This window comes from Haemaphysalis longicornis, unplaced genomic scaffold, assembly GCF_048455015.1.
Source record: "Haemaphysalis longicornis isolate Haplotype H1 unplaced genomic scaffold, Haemaphysalis longicornis Haplotype H1 scaffold_12, whole genome shotgun sequence".
Classification (NCBI taxonomy): domain Eukaryota; kingdom Metazoa; phylum Arthropoda; class Arachnida; order Ixodida; family Ixodidae; genus Haemaphysalis; species Haemaphysalis longicornis.
Genome location: NW_027526225.1, coordinates 110,350,431 through 110,371,835, shown reverse-complemented (window position 1 = coordinate 110,371,835; position 21,405 = coordinate 110,350,431). Strand labels below are relative to the sequence as shown.

General features: G+C 47.2%; 1 protein-coding gene across 2 annotated transcripts in view; it reads left to right on the top strand.

Moving 5' to 3' along the window:
- Nucleotides 1–8,693, top strand: part of LOC144163232 (uncharacterized) — a 52,161-nt gene extending 43,468 nt beyond the window's left edge. For both annotated transcript variants that reach the window (XM_077694095.1, XM_077694094.1), the window contains exons 7-8: nucleotides 4,916–5,245; nucleotides 8,388–8,693. In XM_077694095.1, the coding sequence (XP_077550221.1) occupies nucleotides 4,916–5,245; nucleotides 8,388–8,615 (558 nt within the window). In that variant the 3' untranslated portion in view covers nucleotides 8,616–8,693. The remainder of the gene's footprint in view (nucleotides 1–4,915; nucleotides 5,246–8,387) is intronic.
- The last annotated feature ends 12,712 nt before the right edge of the window (nucleotides 8,694–21,405 follow it).

Here is a 21,405-nt window from a genome sequence, read left to right as displayed (position 1 = left end):
CAGGTTTTCATTGCGTCATAACGGTTACCTGAAAATCGCGAAAAAGGAGCAGTTCTAGATAAGACAATACACGCATTTGTCATGAAGAAGGAGTGCAATAGTACACCTTTATCTCACAAATTACGTATGGGTATACATTTAGATTGTTTGTAGATGCGTTTATTTAGTGCGTGAAAAATGGGCGCATGGTTTCGTTCTGCGATTGCGATTTGGGTCTTTGAATGTTTGACGATCGATTGGACCCACTTTCAGCCAAGGTTGGACGCACTTTTAGCAAAAGTTTTGATGCAGTTTTAGATGCGACGCTCAGAGCACTTTGTCGGAGGCCCTGTCCTTCCTGCGTGCGTCCGTTGTCCGCGTGCGTCCGTTGTTGTCCGCAGCCACTCTGCCCCTCTCCTCTCCGATAGCGAACACCCTCGCGAGGGGCATTGGATTGGATTCGATTGGATTGGCTTGACTTGGATTGGATTTAGATTGGATTAAAGTGGATTGTGTTGGATTGTGTTGCGTCATAGCCGCGGCAGACGCACTGGCCCCGGCGCCTGCCCAGGTGAGAGCGTGTGCGGCCCAGCGCGCTCTCACTCCGCCGGTGGGCGGCGCTGCGCGCGGTGCTGCGCATGTGCAGTACTCTCTCTCTCTCCGCGGTCTCCTCTCCTTCGGGCGCGCTGCGCATATGACCGGTGTGCCGCTCTCCGGCGGCCTTTCGGTCGACGGTTGCTCTCCGCTTGCGCTTGAACCTCCCTCAACGTCGCATCACACCAGGGTTCCCGCGAGGGGAGGTGGGCGTAATTTTTTATATGAGAAAGCTTTTGTGCGTCTCTCACCTTTAGGAAGGGATGGTAGTAAATATTTATAATAGCAGACGGGTAGATGCTTACATAGACCCAGTGTGCATAGGTGTATGCACTTTAATCTACAGGTTTTAGATTTCAGGTTTTATTGAAAAGTGTTTGCATACGAGAAAGAACAATGACAATTATTATTATAAGAAGCAGGTACACTGCCGAGGGGACCTCCTGTGCCGAGTAGGAAAAAAACGTACACACAGGCAGGTAGAGCGTTACAGACCAGTGAAGCAATGTAGGAAAAGATAAATAGATTGCAAAACACGTAATATCAATAGAACATACTTAAACAGAGATATATGCTAGGAACGGGGTAGACATTTTACGGTCGTACATAGTAAAACGAGGTTCATTGTAGATAACCGGCAGACTGTTGACGACAAGTGATTTATGAAATAAGCGTTCAGAATCGATGAATTTGATGTTTGTGGGCAACAAATTCCAAAGCGTTATTCCAAATGAAATCAAATCATCGTGTATCTATATATGCCCAGTTACATGGCTGCAACAAAAGCAGGTTGCAGGGAAGAGGCAGCGTCTCCAAGCCTGCTGGCACAGTGACTTGGCTGTGCTTTCTGCATGAATCCTACCATTTACATGGCGTCCACATTGCAGAAGCTGGGTTCGCTGTTCTTTTGTGGCACAATACAAACAGGCTAATACATCTTTCAAACATTCTCGGCTATTTCGGAGGCCCGTTTAGGCATCAAACTGGGTGAACACTTACCAATCTCTACAAAGTAATTTCGAGGTTTTGTTGAACAACACATTAGATTTAGAGCCAAATTAGGCACCTCTGTGGATCCCTTAATGCGAATGAGACGCTTTGATAGAGCGATTTCATTAATGATTGTGCTAACAATTCTGGCTCGTGCACAACTTCCGTTTCTTTTGGTAGCATTGTCTGGCCTTCTTCGCATTGCATTAAGCTCACTGATGTCATCGTACCCTCGTAGCGGCCGCGAGTGGCATAAACTTTTCCGCTCTTGCTAACGCACAATTTGTCGGTTCAGTGCCTTGTACAATCCCGGGGGTTTTAGTTGGTGCTGAAAGATAGCACCACAGGATTTTTCGCTCTCACTAGCAATTGTTCACTCTCAGTAAAACCTGCCGATGGTGGTTTTTCTGTAATGTTAAATTGCTAGCAGGAACGTGCTCAACTGTCGGTAAAGGTGCCATGAAGACAAATTGCCAGTTGAGTGCCTTGAAGATGCGGTTTTGTCCTGATAACAACAACACCAATTTTATATCGCTAACTTCCAACAGATTATTTAAATATTAACCTATTGCGGTAAGGCACTTTACCCACTTTCCGGCCGTTCCAGTCTGCAACCATTTTTGCCAGTTTCTGGCACCGCGAAGGAAAGAACAAACTGTGCAAGAAAAGCTCACAACATATTTATATTTTTCTCTTTTATTATGCTTGCAACTCCTTTACCAATATTTGAGCGGCGTGTGAAACCACTCGAAGCCTTCTCCTGGGCACCGGCCACGGTTGTTACTGCAGGTTTTGCCAAAAAGTTTGTCTCCTGCCTCCTCTTGTTTTTCTATCGCTACAAACAGCACAGTCCTTGCTGCTTCGGCCTGGGACCTTGCAGATGAAATGGCTCGCCCCATCTAGCCTTTCCTCGAGTACTCCATACGTGCGGACGGGCCCCGCTTTTTGGCTCGAGCCGTCAGATCACCCACGGGCTGTTGGATGAAGTTGTGGCAGTACTGCATGTTTTTCTTGCCATGATTCTGCAGCTGTATGCACCTCCAAATAAAACTATTGACAGTGGAAACATCAAGATTCCCGGAAAAAAAGCTTTCACCACCACGTCATTCTCTTTTGACAAAATGCGTAGCTCACACAGGGTGCTGTCTCCACTACCATTGTGGTCTACGTGGCTCCCTACTGCCGAGTCACTGTCATCGCTAACTGATGCAGGCAAGCAATTCTCTTCCTCAGTGAAGTCATCATCGCTTTTGCTAAGTGCACCACCGTAGAATGCACGCGATGAGGAAGCGGCCATGTTTCTCGGCGAACAGCGCGCACGTGAAAACGTTCTGGAATCCAGAAAGACCGTTCTGAACACTGCGCTGCACCCTGGTCCAAAAAGAAGAAAACTTCAACAAAAGTTCCCTTACCCCTCAAGAGATGGTGCATCATGTATACAAGGAATGCGGGGGCATCACATTGAGAAAAACCGCGAAACTTAACCTTGAACACCTAAGTGGGGCAAACACTGACAGCGGACCACTACGGCTGTGTTGCATTTTCGGGCACGGCCCGACAACAGACCGCGAAGGGTAAAAAAAAAAAAAACATATTCAACAGTGGCGACTCTCTACCCACTTTCCAGCAAAGTTTCTATGACGTCAAAGAACCTTGTACAGGATGGTACGACAATAATTGGAACCCTTTAAAAATTGTTCCTGAGCGAACCGCTGCTCCTTTCACGCTCAAACTTCACAAGGAGGTCACGTTTTGTGGTCTATTTTAAAATAGTTTAACACCGGGAACAACCGCAGTTCTTACCTGCTTATTCTGAAAATAAACAAAAACAATTTTCGCGTATGGGAAAAAAGGCGGCCGATTTGGACGTGCGAGCCAGCGCAAGCTCATCTTGGAGCGACGGCGGCACCTGGGGTATGCAGAGCGAAACGGACGATGGGGATTCACGGTACGGAGGAGTGAAATTGTGTCGCAGACGATCAGAAAATCTCTCGTTCCTAGTTTACGAGGATCACAAATGATTGCATTTATAAAAGCTGATACCAATCACAATAAATTATACCCACAGTTCGTCGTCGCCAACAATTTGTTTCCTCACCTGCTTTCACATTTTCTGCAGAGCTCTTTGAGATAACTTTGATTTTCTGATTGTCTGCTACCCCATTTGGCTCGTTCCTGCCGTGGAAGGAGCGTGAATCTCCATCGTCCGTTTCGCTCTGCATACCCTAGGTGGCGCCGTCGCTCCACGATGAGCGTGCGCTGGCTCGCACGTCCAAATCGGTCGCCATTTTCCCATAGGCGAAAATCGTTTTTACTTATTTTCAGAGTGAACAGGTAAGCTCCATCATTGTTCTCAGTGTCAAACAAAATAGACCGCAAAATGCGACCTCCTTGTGAAGTTCGAGCACGACCAGAGTGGCGGTTCGCTCAGGAAAAAAGGTCAAAGTGTTCCAATTATCGCCGTACCACCCGATATGTGTGATTGGCGGCCGCCAGCCAAAGCCACTGCCAAAAAATAGAACTGTAAGATTGTCGTCTTCTTGTGTTTCATCTGATCAGTTAAATGGTAATGTATAGTTAACATATCAATAAGAATGTGGGAGTGCTTGTTCATCCCACGTCATTCCTGCCCTTGTTACGTCACTGTAACGCATTTGGGGATTTTGTAATATATCTTGTGTTCTTCGGTTAAAAAACATCTTTTGTGGCTGGAATGGAGCTGTTTGAGGTACCACAGTCTAGTTTTTTTTTCAAATAGAACATACTACCGTATTTACTCGATTCTAACCACCCCCTCTTTTCCACGATTGCGATGCCCAAAGTTATAAGGGGAACTTTAGATTCAAAAAAAGTTAATTAACCCCCCACCCCTCTTAATTTTTTGTGGCTGTATCTCGACGAGACGGGCACAAGAAATAATGCTTTAGTTGGCTGATATTCGAAAGAAAACTACATGCAGACAGTGGACCGACGTCTGATATACCCTGTCACTCACTACCACTTGAGCGCATCGCACTGCTTGAGCCGCCACCCTCAGTATCCAGGTCGTCTTCCGTTTCCTCGAAGTGGTTTGTAATTGAACATCTTCTGTTGCCTCGAAGTGGTTTGTGATTGAGCACTTAATAAAAGGTTTCAACACAACGTCTGCTTGGTCCTCTTTCCACGCGTGTGAAATCTCCATTGCGATGGTTGCTTAGGAAAAGGGGGTGCTTAGATTCGCATGCAAACTTTTTTCCAATTTTTTTTTCCGAAAGTAGGGGAGGGTGCGTAGAATCGGGGGGTGCTTAGGATCCCGAAAATATTATATTTGTGATGTGTCTTCATGACAATACCCTCCCCTATTGGTCTGCAGATGGAGCGGGACCCGAGGTTCTTCCACTGCTTACTAGACTGCTGTCAACAGTGGTACAAGCGCCGCAACGATTGGCTTCCCCGTCGACTCTGGGAGGAGGCGGGCGACGATGACTGGCCCACCGTTGAGCTGGAGGGTGCCACGTTCCAGTGGACGGCCTTCGTATCCTTCCTGGCCGAACTCATTGTGGCCGTCATGGGAGAAGGGCGAAAAGAGGCGAAGCGGGTCCCCGCATCGACGGCCCTACTTCCCATCCACTTCTTCGCATGGCTGCTGTGCGATTGCTTCAAGGTCGCACTTCGCTTTCCGGCTGCTGATATGCTGGCCGAGGCAAGAACGCTTTTGTGTTGTTGCTTAAAGGGGCCATGTAGAGAAAACACAAGTTTGTTTTATTCAAAAGATTTCGTGTTTTATAGTGCCCCCAGCGCGTGTTCCGTATTCTGTCAGAAATTCATCAATTTAGGTTAAAGTTCTGATTATCCCGCCAAATCGTGTGTTTTTGTGACGTCTGCCGTGAAGTCATCAGTGTGCGTATTCAAACGAACTTCCAGTGCGTCATTCGGCTCTGCAGCCTTGCTTGCTGTCAGTCCTCCCAGATGGCGTTACCATACTCATCCACGCGCAGTTGTCCACCGTTGCTTTGTTTGTGAACATAATTGCACCTGGCTTGCTTTTGTTACTGTAGAAAGTAATCGTTTCGTGAAACATGGGGCATGCCCGACAAACAGGCTCACATAGGACAACGTCGCTTACGCCAATCGGCCAGTGTCATGTAAGACAACTCCAAAGTGGCGGACTGCTGTGCAGCTAAAACAAGCATAGCGCGCCCTGTACCAACAGCAGTGTGCGTCGGTTCTTCTATGTTTACGTGTATTCTCTTAACTTTCATTGTTTACCCCACCATTATTATAGCGGCAAAAGGAATAGGCATTACATTCAAGCGCAAATAGCTCGTTCGGCAAGCTTTTGGCGGCCTCAGCCAATCGCACATCTGAACACAGGTTCAGTTGCGGGAAATGAGCTAGTGGGTCGCATGGCCATTCTCTTTTTTTCCTAAGTTATATAGCTTATTTGAGCAAAGTGTGCGCTATAAGTGGTGTCGGTATGATTCTAACGAGGCAATCTTTCGAATGAAGCAAACTTGTGTTTTTGCCTGCATGGCCCCTTGAACAAATAGTTTTCGAAGGGCACAAAGAGAACACCGCGCTCTCGCTCCCGGCCGACAACGTAGCACCGTGCCACTACTCAGTGGGTTTTCACCATGGAGGAGAGAAAACCCAGGAGAGCCCCTAATATCCCGAATGTCACAAAAGATGTGGCAGAAGTAACGCCAGAAGGTCCAGACACGGTGTTGTTTGATTTTTCGCAACTAAGGCAGCGAAAATCTGGCTAAATATATACCCCAGGCAATTTTATGGCACTCCAACAGAGGTACGGGGTCTGAACAAGATGAGTGACTGAGAATGCCAGTACGGCTGATTTCCAACAGAATTTGCAATGCCAGCAGGTTTCTTCAGCGTTTGCATGCCCTCGTGTGACCAGTCAGCTGCTTTGAACGGAAGAAGGGGAGGCACATCAGAGGAGAATGGGAAAGGGCAGTGGGCTTTGTCCTGACATGGCGAGAGCGACTTTACAAAAGGTGACGTTGGGGCCTCTCATGAGCATTGCCCCGGGTTGGGGGGGGGGGGGCTTCCGATCCCCTCCGATTGGTGTATTGCGCTTGGCAAAGCTGCTCAAGCAATACCATATAGTCGCCTTGCCCTTACAAAGTAGGCTAAGAAGCGTTACTGCAGGCACATACCGCTGTGGTGATATTTTTTAAAGTCTGCGTCTAATCTAACGGCAGCCGTGAGAATTACCTCCGGGAAATTCTCACGTCAGTTTCAATAAGAGCTGACTGCCCTACGATTTGCTGAATAATATTACGTCCCAACATAACCTAACATAACAGAACCTTCACCATGGAGGAGAGAAAACCCAGGAGAGCCCCTAATATCCCGAATGTCACAAAATATGTGGCAGAAGTAACGCCAGAAGGTCCAGACACGGTGTTGTTTGATTTTTCGCAACTAAGGCAGCGAAAATCTGGCTAAATATATACCCCAGGCAATTTTACGGCACTCCAACAGAGGTACGGGGTCTGAACAAGATGAGTGACTGAGAATGCCAGTACGGCTGATTTCCAACAGAATTTGCAATGCCAGCAGGTTTCTTCAGCGTTTGCATGCCCTCGTGTGACCAGTCAGCTGCTTTGAACGGAAGAAGGGGAGGCACATCAGAGGAGAATGGGAAAGGGCAGTGGGCTTTGTCCTGACATGGCGAGAGCGACTTTACAAAAGGTGACGTTGGGGCCTCTCATGAGCATTGCCCCGGGTTGGGGGGGGGGGGGCTTCCGATCCCCTCCGATTGGTGTATTGCGCTTGGCAAAGCTGCTCAAGCAATACCATATAGTCGCCTTGCCCTTACAAAGTAGGCTAAGAAGCGTTACTGCAGGCACATACCGCTGTGGTGATATTTTTTAAAGTCTGCGTCTAATCTAACGGCAGCCGTGAGAATTACCTCCGGGAAATTCTCACGTCAGTTTCAATAAGAGCTGACTGCCCTACGATTTGCTGAATAATATTACGTCCCAACATAACCTAACATAACAGAACCTCACCCAACCTAACGTAACCTAACCGAACGCGTCATAAACTACCCAAATCCCGCCGAGCTGCAACAAACCTAATCTAACCGAGCCCAACGACGGAGAACACAACCTATATTAAGCGTAATTCAACCCATTCTGCAAGTCCTGTGCGTCGATCTCTTGATACAGTAAAAACCAGAGCAAAAAAAAGGTATTAACAAAATCACGATGCCCGAAAAATTGTGAAAGCTAAAAAAAAAATACGGCACAATGTCGGACTGGAACCTCAGCCTTCTCGTTTAAAACCAAGTACTATGTATACCACAGCGCTACAAGGGCGGCGGCAAACACTGCTTTTTAGTGAATATTTATCCCATAGAATCTCCGCGTAGCGTGCTTAGCCAATAAGAGGCGACTGCCGTGAGAAATTTCTGACGGCAATTCTCATGGTTGCTGGGATAATAGACGCTACCTTTTTTAAACTGGCATTTCCTGTGTGCTCCCAACGCCACCTACAGCTTCACTACAAACACTCTTATTCATTTATGCAACTGCAAAAAAAGCTCCCCTTTCTGCCTCAGTAGCCTATGGGTAGAATCATGGGTTTTGAAGCCCACGTACGGGGTTTGAGCCTCATGCTTCATATATGCTGCATTTTTTTCCCTTTTTTACTGGATATCTTAAGTGTAAATTGTTCTCTTGCACGTTCAATGAACGTTTTGCATGGCACCGGAATTGCTGGGCTCGTACCTATATTGGAATGGAATATTGGAAAGCTGTGGTGGAAGGGATCTCCCTCACATGGATGCTACTCTGAATGGCACTCACATCACCTCCTCGCAGATGAAGTGCTTCCAGTTTGTGCTGAAAAGAGCGGGGGACGCTGCCAACCGGCTGGCTGGAAGTCGCGTGGGCCTCCTGGTGGGACACGTCCGAGAAGCGGGAGAGCTGTTCCCGCAACAAGTGGAACCTGTGTTGCAGGAGCTGCTGCGCGTGCGGCGCTCCGAGACGGCTTGGCTTCCCTTGGACGCGTGCATTGCCGATGACGTCGCTTATGAATGGTCCCAGTAATGATATCGGTTATGATGAGTCATGGTTTGTAAACCCCAGTGGTTTTGTATTACAGCGTAAAGCGTTTTGATTCGTAAAGGCCTGCGAGTCATCTCTTGTCTTTCAGCTTGAGAGAGAGAGAGAGAGAACAAACTTTATTGTCCAAAGCACCTACCTAGTTCCAAGTTGTGATTGCAGTCTTCAATTGGCTGGGTAGGTAGTGCTGAGAATGTTCATGCGCATCAGGTGCACATGACATGTTCGCATAGAGCTTGCTGAGCAACGTAAATCACTGTTTGTGGGAGAGACAGCCAGATCTCCCAAGAGGTGATGGAGGCGAGTGATCGGGCAAGAGGTAGTGTGGTGCATTTACAATATGGATGAGGGATAGGCGGGTAGGAAGAACAGGTGGGACAGGAAAGGTGTCCTGGACACCGGTAGAGGTGGTGAAAGATGTGATGGGTGCATTGGCGGATCCAGGGGGGGGGGGGGTGACCCCCCTTTAGATGACCTTTCAGGTTATAGAAAAAGTGTAGTTGATGGTTTTTTTCTTGTTTGTTTGTCTTGTATTTTTTGTTATACAAAACTTTAGTGAGCAAACAAAGGTTACTATCCTCTTCATCATCATCACCATCATCATTATCATCACTAATAGAAGCTGACCCTCCCCCCTGAAAACTGGATCCGCCCCTGGATGGGAGCGGACGGGAAGAGGTTTGAGCCTGCCATTTTTCAACTTGAGATCTTCCATGCTTCAAGGGGCAGTCAGGGGCGGCCTGATTGTAAATTGTAGGCTCTCGAGATCTTGAAGCGTGCACGATGCTAGCATCGTGAGTCAAGGCACCAGGACCAGGAACTCTTGATGTGAGTGTGGAACTGGGGGGTGGTCCTGTTTGTCAGATGTCCAGTTGTCACACGAGCATAAGTCATTTTCACTAGGCTGAGCAATTTTGAATACTGGTGAACAATCTGAAACGCTCGATATGTGCCGAAATTGCTTCACGAGGAAACTGTGTAGGGCGACGCAGCGGCCTTAAAAAAAATTACCTTACAAGAGAAAACACCACAAACGCACCCCATAGTGGGCCACCGCATAAGGCAACTACTATGCAACGAGTCCTGGCAGAATTTAGCAAACTCTGGGCACCGGACAGTGCCCAGATCGAGGTTGACAAGAAGCCTGCGACACCCAGCACCAACTTTGGCAGATACGTGCAACACTAAGTTGGACTCCGCGCGCCAGCACGTTCGTTACTGGGGCGCGCTCGTTTCTCGCCACACCTAGCCTCACTAAATAAAGGCTTTTAGAGTATCGGCCTTCTTTTCTCTCATTGTTATGTGCAGCCAGGATTTTAATTGGTCGGTCGGCACCACGTGACATTTGTGTACATATGGGCGCAGCCATTTTGTTTCTGGGCGTCTCGTCTCTCTCTCTCTCTCTCTCTCTCTCTCTCTCTCTCTCTCTCTCTCTCTCTCTCTCTCTCTCTCTCTCTCTCTCTCTCTCTCTCTCTCTCTCTCTCTCTCTCTCTCTCTCTCTCTCTCTCTCTCTCTCTCTCTCTCTCTCTCTCTCTCTCTCTCTCTCTCTCTCTCTCTCTATCTCTCTCTCTCTCTCTCTCCGCTGCGCGGATGCTAGAGCGGCCGGTCACACACTGCCCGTCCCAACCGGCGGCGGTTTCGTTGGGATAGATGGCAACACTGCAAGCCAGAAACACAATGGCCCCCAGACGCTTCCGAGTGCACGAAGTGGCGGTACTCTTAGGCGCAGCTTATTTAGTGACGCTAGCCACACCCGGTGAATCATATTGGTAGACCGAGTGTCACTAGATAAGATTTCAGAGTATCAGCACTCTTTGCTACTATTGTTTTGTGCCGCCGCCATCATCATTGGTCGGTTGGCATCACGTGACATTTGTTTACACTGCGATAGTTCATGGGCGCTGCCATTTTGTTGTTTATGCATTTTTGTCCATCAACTGTGCTAATCTTAGCTTGTCCTCTCTCTTCTGCAGTTGCGCGAGACTGGCGTCGTTCCGAATGCAAATAAGAGATACCGCGCTTCACAGCATTTCGGCTGCAGAAGTGTGTCCGAAGATGTGGTTTTGCTGCATCTTCGGCAGTGTTGTTTGCAAATGACCTGACCAAAGTTAGTGGTTAGGCCGCAGAAGCGGCAATTTGGCTGCACTGATAAACACCAAAATGGCTGCCGTTGCTCACTTTCGGGCCTCGGTGACGGTACTCTGTATCAATTATCTAGTGACACTAGGTAGCCTATTTTATGTTTAGAATAAATTGCGATATTCTACATTAATTATGCCACACGGGGCAGAAGAACGAAGACGGATTTGCTCAGTTGAACTCGCGTATGAAATGGGAGATCTAAACAAGTTGGCATGATGCCCAGAAGAGAACGCAGAAGCAGGACAGCTCGCCCTTCTTCTGACATGCCCGCACAACCTTTTCATAATCTGGAAGTTTTGGTTCAAAAGAAACAGTGCTTTACCGTTTTCGGGTCCCCTAAAGAGGATGTTTTCTTTGCAAATACGATATCAGCCGTTGCGCGATGTTTCTGCGCATTAGCCGGTCCACGTGAGTATACACTTGTCGAAATGCGTTGATTGCAGAGCTACTGACTGAAAAAAATGGCTGTTATAAGTGATCTGATCTGAATATCGTATACTTAGCATATGGAACAGTATGAAATTTCCTCTTGTTTCTGTGTGGGAAAAGTGGGGACCTTAATGAATGGAACGCACTATCGAATACGATGTCTCGAGGCCTGGAAATCCAATGCTGATTTTGAATTCATGACATCGATTACTGCAAGCGGAATATTACAAGGCTGTGTATCAGGTATGCAGTGTTATCTGCTTTGGCTGTCTCTTTGTTTACTTCCGCCGGAGTACCACACATCACCCTTTCCAGGTTTCTAGGTGCAACTCAGCACGCCAGCTGTACAAAAACACTCCGCAAAAAAAAAAAGCTCCTCCCGAGAATTTGATTGATTGTAGGGTTTAACGCGCCGACGCAACGCAGGCGATGAGGCGCGCCGTAGTGGAGGGCTCCGGATTAATTTTGACCACCTGGGGATCTTTATCGTGCGCCGAAATCTCGTACACACGGGCGTTTCTGCTTTTCACCTCCATCAGAAAAGCGGCCGCCGCGGCCGGGAATCGAACCCGCGACCTCGTGCTCAGCAGCGCAACGCCTTAGCCACTGAGCCACCGCGGCGGGTCCCTCCCGAGAAGGCTATGTAAGAACTTTTATTTGGATTGGGAGTTCGGGGGGGGAGGGGGGGGGGGAATGGGAAGGAACACTCAACATTGAGTCAGCAAGCATATTGAAATCATTTTAGAATGGCAATATTCGCTCTACACTAACAGCTCTGGCGTAAGAACTCTGTTAGAAACTAATTGCATCACTTTTATTACCTTCCAGCCCATTTGCAGCAAAAGCTTTTCTGAACAAAAAAAGAAAAGTTGGAACGCGAAAATTTGGATCTGCGTTTCGCATATTTCGAACTTTTATTGAGGAAGATGCTAGCTGTATATTTCTTACCCGTTCACAGTATTCGACAACAGCAACCCCTAGTTCGTTTTGCAAGAAAATTCAATTATAGCTGTAGAGGCATTTAGGAACATCAACGCCCAGAAAGTCCGCACCACATGAGGTTGTCTCTATTATAAGCTAGGCGATAACCACGTGAAATAATAGATGAACCATAGAATGGAACCTATACTCTACTGACTGCGTTTGGGGGCCCTTGTTGTGAACTGTTCACTTATGCGTATATACAGCATGCTAACCAACCTTAAAATTATCTGCTCGTGTTTCACAGTAGCATGTAATCCGCGCACTTACTGTGCCTCTAAAATGCAGTATTCATGGCTTCATACCTGCACAAAAATAATCTGCGGGTAAATACAAAGCCTTGAAAGAAATGTTCACAGTGCGCCCGCCTACAGCTCGGCAGGAAGGCAATTTTATTCCATCATCGTCCTGTCTTATTTAGAGGCTTTCCCCGTCTATAACATTTCGGTCTCCCATCGTTGCAGCATTTTGTAGGTATGCATGCGCGCCAATGTTATTCTATACGCCTGTGCGAACGCACCTTCGTGCGCGATAAAGGCGGTCAGTGCGGCTCGACCGACCTGCGGAGTTGTGCGCGTCTTCCGCGGCTCGAAAAGCGGGTTATGGCACGGGTGAGGTCGGAGGTTGCAGCTCTCTGGCGATGATGGCGCCTCTGGCCATGAGACTTCGTTCAATCTCCGGCCAACGCAGCCTTCCACTGCTCCGGTGATGAAGGGCAAGGAATATATTGACTAGACTGTGACCAGACTCCACAATGAATGACGAGTGAGAAGGGTAATATACAAAGGAGTGGTCGTGCTAATGAAAGGTTTGACCAACTTGATGCCGTCTTTTTTTTTTTTTTTTTGCAGCCGTCACGACGAGTAGAGATGTAGCATAAGAGACGATTTTTTCGAGTCGTGGGCAGTGAATGTGGTGTCTAACATACTCTGTCGAGTCGATTTTGCTGTATTGGTAGGCGTATTTTAATACTTGGATTCAAACGTGGAACTAACATGCCGTTGGCTCAATTTTGCGCCAAACCTTTTTGTAGCGGTGCCATCCTGTGCCAAAACACCAGAGTTGCGCCAATCTTGTCAATCTGCGCCATCATGCGCATCAGCGGCTGAATGACCCACGAAATACGACTGCCATCCGACGCTGAAACTCAAAACGTTGCTCTGCCGGCTGAAGGGGCATCGAGTATTTCTCTCAGATTTTGGTGGCCCATTTACATCATTTCCTTTGGTAGTTCTGGCTGCTGCGCCACAGAAAACGGAAAAACAGCAAAAGAAGAAGGCTGAGGCCGTCGCCTTGCTCAGCTCTCAACCGGACTCACAGCAACTACTCGTCCAACTGGCGGAAGATAAGGCCCCTGTATACAGGGCCCTTAGGATCGGGCTTATGGCCGCCGTTTAACGGGGAGGGTCACGTGATTTCCCCCCTCGCCCCCTTCCTTCTACCAGGTTGGGGTTAAATGAAGTTTCTCTCCCTCTCTCTCTTCGCGAATAGATGGTAGCGCCTGCATTTCCAGCTCGCTTGACATTTAGATTGAGCAGTAGCCCTGTTTTAAAAAAATTATATATTCATCGCACTGTAGCCGCACTCGCATGTAGAACCCACCCCAAATTTTCGATGAGAAAAGTGTCAGTGAACGTCTCGCTCTTAAGAAATGCTGCTGCATTGTTCGCTCGAACACAGGCGCCGTCCGCCAAGCACTCCCTCTTATCTGATCCTTCAGACTCAGCGGCGGGGCGGGTCTACCCTCTGAACACTGAAAACACGGTGCTGATAACGCTTATGAGAAAACGCTGATAACACAAATGCGGCAGTTAGATTACTCCACACATGGAAAGCCTTCAAATACAGTAAATACTGCTTGTAACAAAACCTCGGGACAGGAAACTGACTTCGTTATAGCGAGTACTTCGTTAAGGATGGGCATGATGACATGATCTTATCTCTATATATGCACTAAAGGTGGAGCATGAAAGACTTTGTACAAAACTGTTGTTATAACAAGGCTTTATTGCATAGTTTAGGAATCCTGCAGCTGCTTCTGGTTGCGTTCGAATGCATAACAGAGGCGGGGACAGAGGTTAGACTGGACACGCCCGAGCCCTTGTGGGCATCTAGTCTTACCTCTGGCCTCGTTATTCCTGCGCTGTTTTTCTGTTGTGTCAAACCAACACTCGCATACAGCCACTTGTTGCAATGCACGGCCATAGCACTGCCGATATTGCAAACATACATTGACCCCAACAACACTAAATCATAAACAACAAACCGAAAAACACACCTATTACAAAGCCATAAAGAAGGACAGTAAGATTTCATCAGCCAAATAAAGATTCATACTTCGCAGAAGCATCACCGGACCCAATCCACTCTTACAGAAGAGAAGTAAACCACGAATTAGACAAAGAAATAACGGAATCGGAAAAGTAAGAGGAGTCTTGCACACACTACGCACACAGTCCGCACCAGGACCAGACAAAATCACTAATAAAATCCTCAGAAACCTAGACGACACTTCAATAACAATCGTCACTGCCCTTTAACGCATATTGGACCACAGAAACACTACCGCAAAAATAGAAACACGCAAAGGTCACGTTTATACCGAAACCGGGAAAATCCCTCAAAATCGAGAATCCAAGACCAATGTCACTAACGTCTTGACTTAGCAAGCTATTAGAGCACATAATACACGCGAGATTGACACATCACTTAAGCAGACTCCAAACCATACCACCGACCATAAGTGGTTTTCAAGCGGGAATCTCCACACAAGATATACTACTGCAACTTAAACAAGAAATAATCACCCTAGCAGATCACTTTGACACAGCAGCAATCCTAGCCCTAGCCCTCCACAAAGCGTTCGACAACATTAAACACTCAGCTATTCTATGCAACTTACAAGCAACAAACCCCAGACAAAACTTGCAGATACATCCAAAATTTCTTCTCAAATACATGTAGAACAGCAACAATATCAGTAGGAGATGTGCAGTCAGACACCATAACACTACCACCTAAGGGTACCCCACTAGGGCCCGTGCTGTCACCACTCCTCTAACTCGGCAATACTAAACATCCCAAAAGAATTAAACAAAATACCCACATTGAAATACACTTTATACGCGGGTCATATCACATTGTGGATACATGGAGGCAGCGACGCTCACATAAACACACCCTTCAAAAAGGAGTAGAGGCAGTCTCAAAAGCTCCAAACGAAGCAGGATTAACCTGCTCCCCTTGCCAGTCAGAATTACTCCTGCTCCCGCCCAAAAAAGAATTAGAAAACACCTCCACAGATTTCACTCCTCATTCAACAACGTCAGATACCCATAGCTAAAACAATCAGAAAACTAGGATTGCACATCGAAGCGAATAGCTCAAACACAATACACATTAACAATCTCTCAACACATGTAAACGAAACAATATGCCTCATGGAAAGAGCCACCAATCGAAGAGCAGGACTTAAGGAGCGAGACCGAATTCGCCTGATTCAAACATTTGTAATCAGCCGACTTACCTACCCCATCCCCTACCTCCACCTAAGCACCGAAGAGATGAAAACAATAAATCCACTAATTAGAAAAGCATACAAAGCAGCATTACGAATACCATTAGGTACATCTAACGCTAGACTCGATGAGCTAGGCGGATACAACAATTGCGAGGAATTAATAGAAGCACACTTAACTAATCAATCAGACGTCTCACCAAAACTCCCACAGGTCGACATATACTAATACAGCTCAAAATCAATCCCTTGGCAATAACGGAGAGAGAGCCCATTCCATTAGAAATAAGAGACAATCTAATCATAAAACCATTTCCGAAGCATATGCACCCAACACATCACCAATACAGAAGAGAACTTAGGGCACAATACCTACAAAAAAGATAGCCTCCAGGTCAAAACACCCTCGTCGTGGATACCGCCGAATACCGACATAAAACAGCATTCGTCATTGTAACGAAAGGCACAGACGAACCACCAGTGCATGCAATAACCATCCGCACGACAGACCCAGCAGAGGCGGAAGAGGCAGCAATAGCCGTAGCATTGACACAGCGCCCCACAGCCCCCAGATTCCAAAACCGCTATTCGAAATTTCGCCCAGGGCAACATTTCATCCCTGACACTCAATTCTTCAGAAGAAACCGCCCCTCACCCCAGTAGACATACTCTGGACACCGGCCCACGCGGGACAGGAAGGGGACGAAACCGCACACTCTGGCCGTTCGCCTGGCCGTTCACCCTTGGGAAGTGGGGCAGTGGCATGGGCAGGGTCCCCCGTTGGGCAAAAGGGCAGTCAGGTGCGACTTCTCCCGGTCGGGGCTGGGAACTCTTCCTCCCCCTGCCCCTGCCCAGCGGGGTCGCCTGCAGCTGAACCTGGGAAACTGCCGGCTGAGGTATGCTTGCGGCTGACTGCGGCGGCGGAACAAGGGGACCAGGATGCCGACCTGTAAGTGCATAAAGAGCAAAAATGAAAATATAAATGCACATTTTGGCAATATTAAGGGACCACAAAGAAAACATTGTGACATTCTGTGGTGGGGCAAAAGCCCTTTACACGCTTTGCGTAGGAAAAAAACATGGGCATTCAGTACACCGAAAAAACATACTAATCGTGAAGAAACGGTAAGCTTGGAATTACTGATAAAATCTAGAGAAGCATAGCGGGAGGTTTCAACGTGTACCCTGTGCAAGGCACTGAATGTGCCTTGCTCATTTTTGTTCAGGTGATGAAAGTGACTACGATAAATGAATTCAAGCCGGTCCAAACCTTCTACTATTTGCTTGTAAGTCTTCGGACTACAAAAGCTGTCACATTCTCTGAGAGGTAATGAGATCTGCAGCTCGTAAAGCTGCTCGTAGGATGTGCATGTTTCCCATTCATTCCGTTTTGTTCCATGCAAAAACATTGCTCATGAGGCCGATCACAACGTCGCAGCACACGTCCATCGATGTTTATGATGCTGGCAAAACTTTTCAGAACAGCACGTCCTCGTGATGGTCAGCGATGGTTACCTCCAGTCAACATTCATACCCTGCTTTAACACACCTCACCACTACGCTGAGATGCATGTCACGTGCGTGGCAGCGCATTTGAGGATCTTGACACATCTATTGCGCCCCCGATAAAGCAGTCCCGCATTACGCGTTAACAAGCAATTCACTAATTATTTCTAAAACCGTTTGCAGGCCGAATGCAACAACCAATGTTGCAGCAGCAAATCGAGGCGAGGTAGGCTTTATGTTCCAGAACTGCACCTGGGCTCGCATACGGTAATGCTATCGGTTAAATTGGACTATTTTGGTATCTGCTATCGCTTTCGATAACACAGTCTGAAATTTCGGAAAGCGACAACAGATACTAAAAATTTCATACTCGAGCGGTTTTGTTTTCCGCCTCCATGAAAAAAAATGCCGGAGCAGCCAGGAATCGAACCCACATGCACGCACTGTGCTGCAGAACACCAGTGGGCCACTGGTGCGGTTAATGTCAACGAATGAAAGGGAGGCGCGGCTCTTAGAATCCCGAAATTTGGCCAAAAAATCAATTTTTCAAAATCGCCATTTTCGGAGAGTAGAGCTATTTTTCTCCCGATCAGCCAAATATGAGCCAGCAGTACATATTTGAGCCATAATACCAATTTATAGCACCGACGACCGCTAAAATCCACCAACATTCCACGCGAAAATAGCATTTTTTCGGCGACTCGCCACTCTGGTCGACCCTTGGCGTCCATCTTGGTCTCATTCGAAAACGCGTTTTTTTCGTTTTCAATTCCCCACCAGAACCGCTCCGTTCCATCCGTTGGTTGCGAGTAAAACCTCGGTTGAAAAGAGGTGGAACGCGCCGCCCAATTGACTACTGACTGCACATGATCGCAGGGCACAATCTCATTGACTGGGCGCCGTGGGTCGTCTGCTCGGCTCACTTATCACAGTGCAACGGCTCATGTATGTACTCGTCTATGCAAGGACGGGCAAAAGTCCCGCACGGCGTAAAAACAAAGTAAATATGTCTCGCGATAACCGAAATGAAGAACGACCAGTATTAAATGCGCCTTGAGTACGGTTTTCTGCGTGTCTGACGACGACTTATCCCGAGAACGGTGTCGAGACGGAGGAAGGCTTAGCGCCCCCGCGGGCGGCAGAGACGGTAGCGGTAGCGATATGATTACGCCTGAGGGTGCACTAATTAATGTGCGTCTATCTTTAGATCAGCAGCACACAGAAAGAAAAGAAACGACAAAGTGGAGGATGCCACTTGCCGACGGCGCAAGGGAAGTTTGTTCATTCTGTTACAGTATCAACGATGCCGCGGCGAGTCGGCCCGCATTCCGGCACGCGCTTCCTCGTCGGCAGATTACCATATACCTAGATGAGCAATTTGAGAATTATAAATGCTCGCACTGTGCACAACGTGCGATCGTGACGTGATATACGAGTAGATTAAATCGAAAACGTGGTTATCCCACCTAGCCAAGCGTACGCACTTCACAGAGCGGTGTGGTGCATTCCGTTGCCAGCCCCTTCACTGCAAATCGCCCTGGAGCCAATTTGATTTTAACAAATGAAGCAGTAACATAACAAAATAAACGTTTACAACTGTGGTGTAAGTTCGGTACCTCATCCTTGGTCGCCAAAGAGTGACGGCGCGCTGCCAACTGCGTAAAACTTGAAGCAACGTTCTGTCGTTGCTTTTGTTCAGTTTTTCTGCCAAGTGCCATCTGTATACAGAGGATTCCATAATTTTCCCGTCAATTGATTTCAGCAAACTTGTTAGCTCGTATTAAGCGAAAACCAGGCTGCATTCTACAGGGTTTCTTTTTTCACATACTCAATATATAAAACTGTCACTTGTAGTAAAACTTCAACTGCGATTTTCTCAGCTTTCCTATTCTTTGCATACGTGCCTAGCCTTACAGACGTTTTCAGATAGTTTTTTGCAAAGGATTTCTACAAACGCTATACCGTTGAATTTGGGATAAAATGAAGTGCATGCTGATGCTTTTTTAATTGGCTCATTCTGCCTCAAACAAATGTTGTGAGCAATAATATGAGCTCATTAGGTTTTCGGAAAACTGTACTTGGCATAATTAGAATTATTTTATCCAATCAGCTATGTTTGCTAGAATATAAATAGCATCAGAATGCATGGCAGGTCTTAAGCTACACATTTATACCATTTATGTTTTTTTAATGAACGAAAAGCCCCTTAACGGCCCGTAAGAAATTACCGAATTAGGCTCCAGTATTTTCTTTATAACTCAAAAAATATTTATGCCACTTCAAAACTAATTACATATTTGAAATGCGGAAGACAACACACAAAGCCCAAGAGATTTTAATTATAAAAGATTAATTAATAAAGAAGTTCATTTTAATACCAGCTTCTTCTCTTAAGTGGGCATCCGTGTTGTTTTCGCACCCGCCATGATGTCAGTTATTTCTGTCATTCTGCAGCACTGCGGCAGATAAATCAACTTTGGGCGAGCTGCACTCTGCGAGCCTCCGACATTGACGTCTCAAACCGCCCTTGCCTAGTATTCGCTAGAGGCTACCTGCCCATCAAGCTGAGCAAGTGGTGTCACGGTTGGAGTCGAACAGCAGCCGAATCAGCGTACGTCCTTGGCACAAAAATCGCTGCTAACTCACCTTGGGGCGGCCCCCTTTGCAGTCTTTGTTGCCCTCGGTGCTGTTCTCGGGATCCTCCTCTCTCGACTGCATTTGCAGTGCCGCTGCAGACGGCCCCAGCACCAGCGATCCTCGAGTCGGTGGCCCTGCGGTGCAGCGCAGTGAAATTAAAAGACACCAACAATGAAGGTCCATTATGCATGTGGAAGTCAAAGTTAGGTGGTGCTGTCAGAGCAAATAGACTAACGGAAAATATCATGCTTATTGAAACAGTGCATTCATGTTACAAACTAGGGCGAAGCATACCATTCGCACAAGCATTCCTTCACCTCTGTTTTTAAAACCAAAGTCTGCGTGAGGCAAGGTAGAGTGCGCAAGGCAGCATGGGTGTGGGTGCCCAGCTCGTTTGTACTGTATTCTTGTGACTGAAGTATACCGTAAAGGCCCCAAATCTTGTATCTGTACCAAAAATTTGTACCAGAGGTTCAATATAGCTAGCAAAAGAAGGGGGTTGTCCGAAAAAAAAACGAAGTGCTAGTACAAACGTGTGTGTCCCGACAGTGAAACATCTGGAACACACACACTTTTTCAGACACAATAACACCGATCGGCCTAACATCATGCTGCAGACCGTTTGGCATATGAGAAGATATCATGGTGATCCCCCATCTCTTACTTTTAAAAAAGTTGAGCTTTGAAGCCTGTGTCGTTAAAAGGATGCTAAACCGGTTTAAAAAACTCTTGTTGGCAGCTGCAGAGTGTAGTTCAATTTGTTTGAAGACTTTATATTCGTCTAGATTCGGGCTCAAGCTGCAATGCTGCACTGTTTCACGAATAATATTAAACCACGGCTTCGTCATGGCACAAGCTGCATTTTATCGCATGCCCAGCCTATTAAACTGCTAAATGCCAACCCACAGGTTTCCAAGCACATCTTCATCATCCCCAATCTTGCAAAAGGGAGGGTGATAGGGAAGGTACATATCAACCCCGACTGAGCGGCCAGGCAATGTTTAGATAAGTCCTCTCTTAGCTTTAAAACGGCAGCGGTCAAGTTTTCCAGCCTTCCTTTGCCAACGAAGCCTCCAATAACGCTAAAGGAAAAGGTCGCATGCTTATTGTGTCTTCTGTGCTCATACAGCAACCCTGTTCCACCAGTTCCTTCTGCTCATGCGTGCCTAGCATCTGCCATCTGGTGGTTGGATGCATACCTGCTTTCACGCCCGTCAACGCTGGAAGCCCGTGGTTCTGGGCTCTCCTCGTCGCAGGGGGCATGTGACCTGCGCGGCTTGCACCCGGAAGGTCCGAGCTGATTGTCAGTCACGTGCTGCGAGACAGCCTGTAAGTGTGCAACAGACGGCAGCTAGGTGCATCAAAATATATATAGCATGGTTGCGTAAGGCGAAAAAAACAGGTATTAGCACTAAACTAGATTAACTTGACCTGCAACTAATTTTCAAAGCAGCAGTCAAGCAAAATTAAGAGGTGGTTGACAGCTGGCAAATCGTCCGGTGCGCCTTTTGTTTGAATAGCTCGCATGAGATGGGGACCCGGGAACGTTCTGAACATATCGAA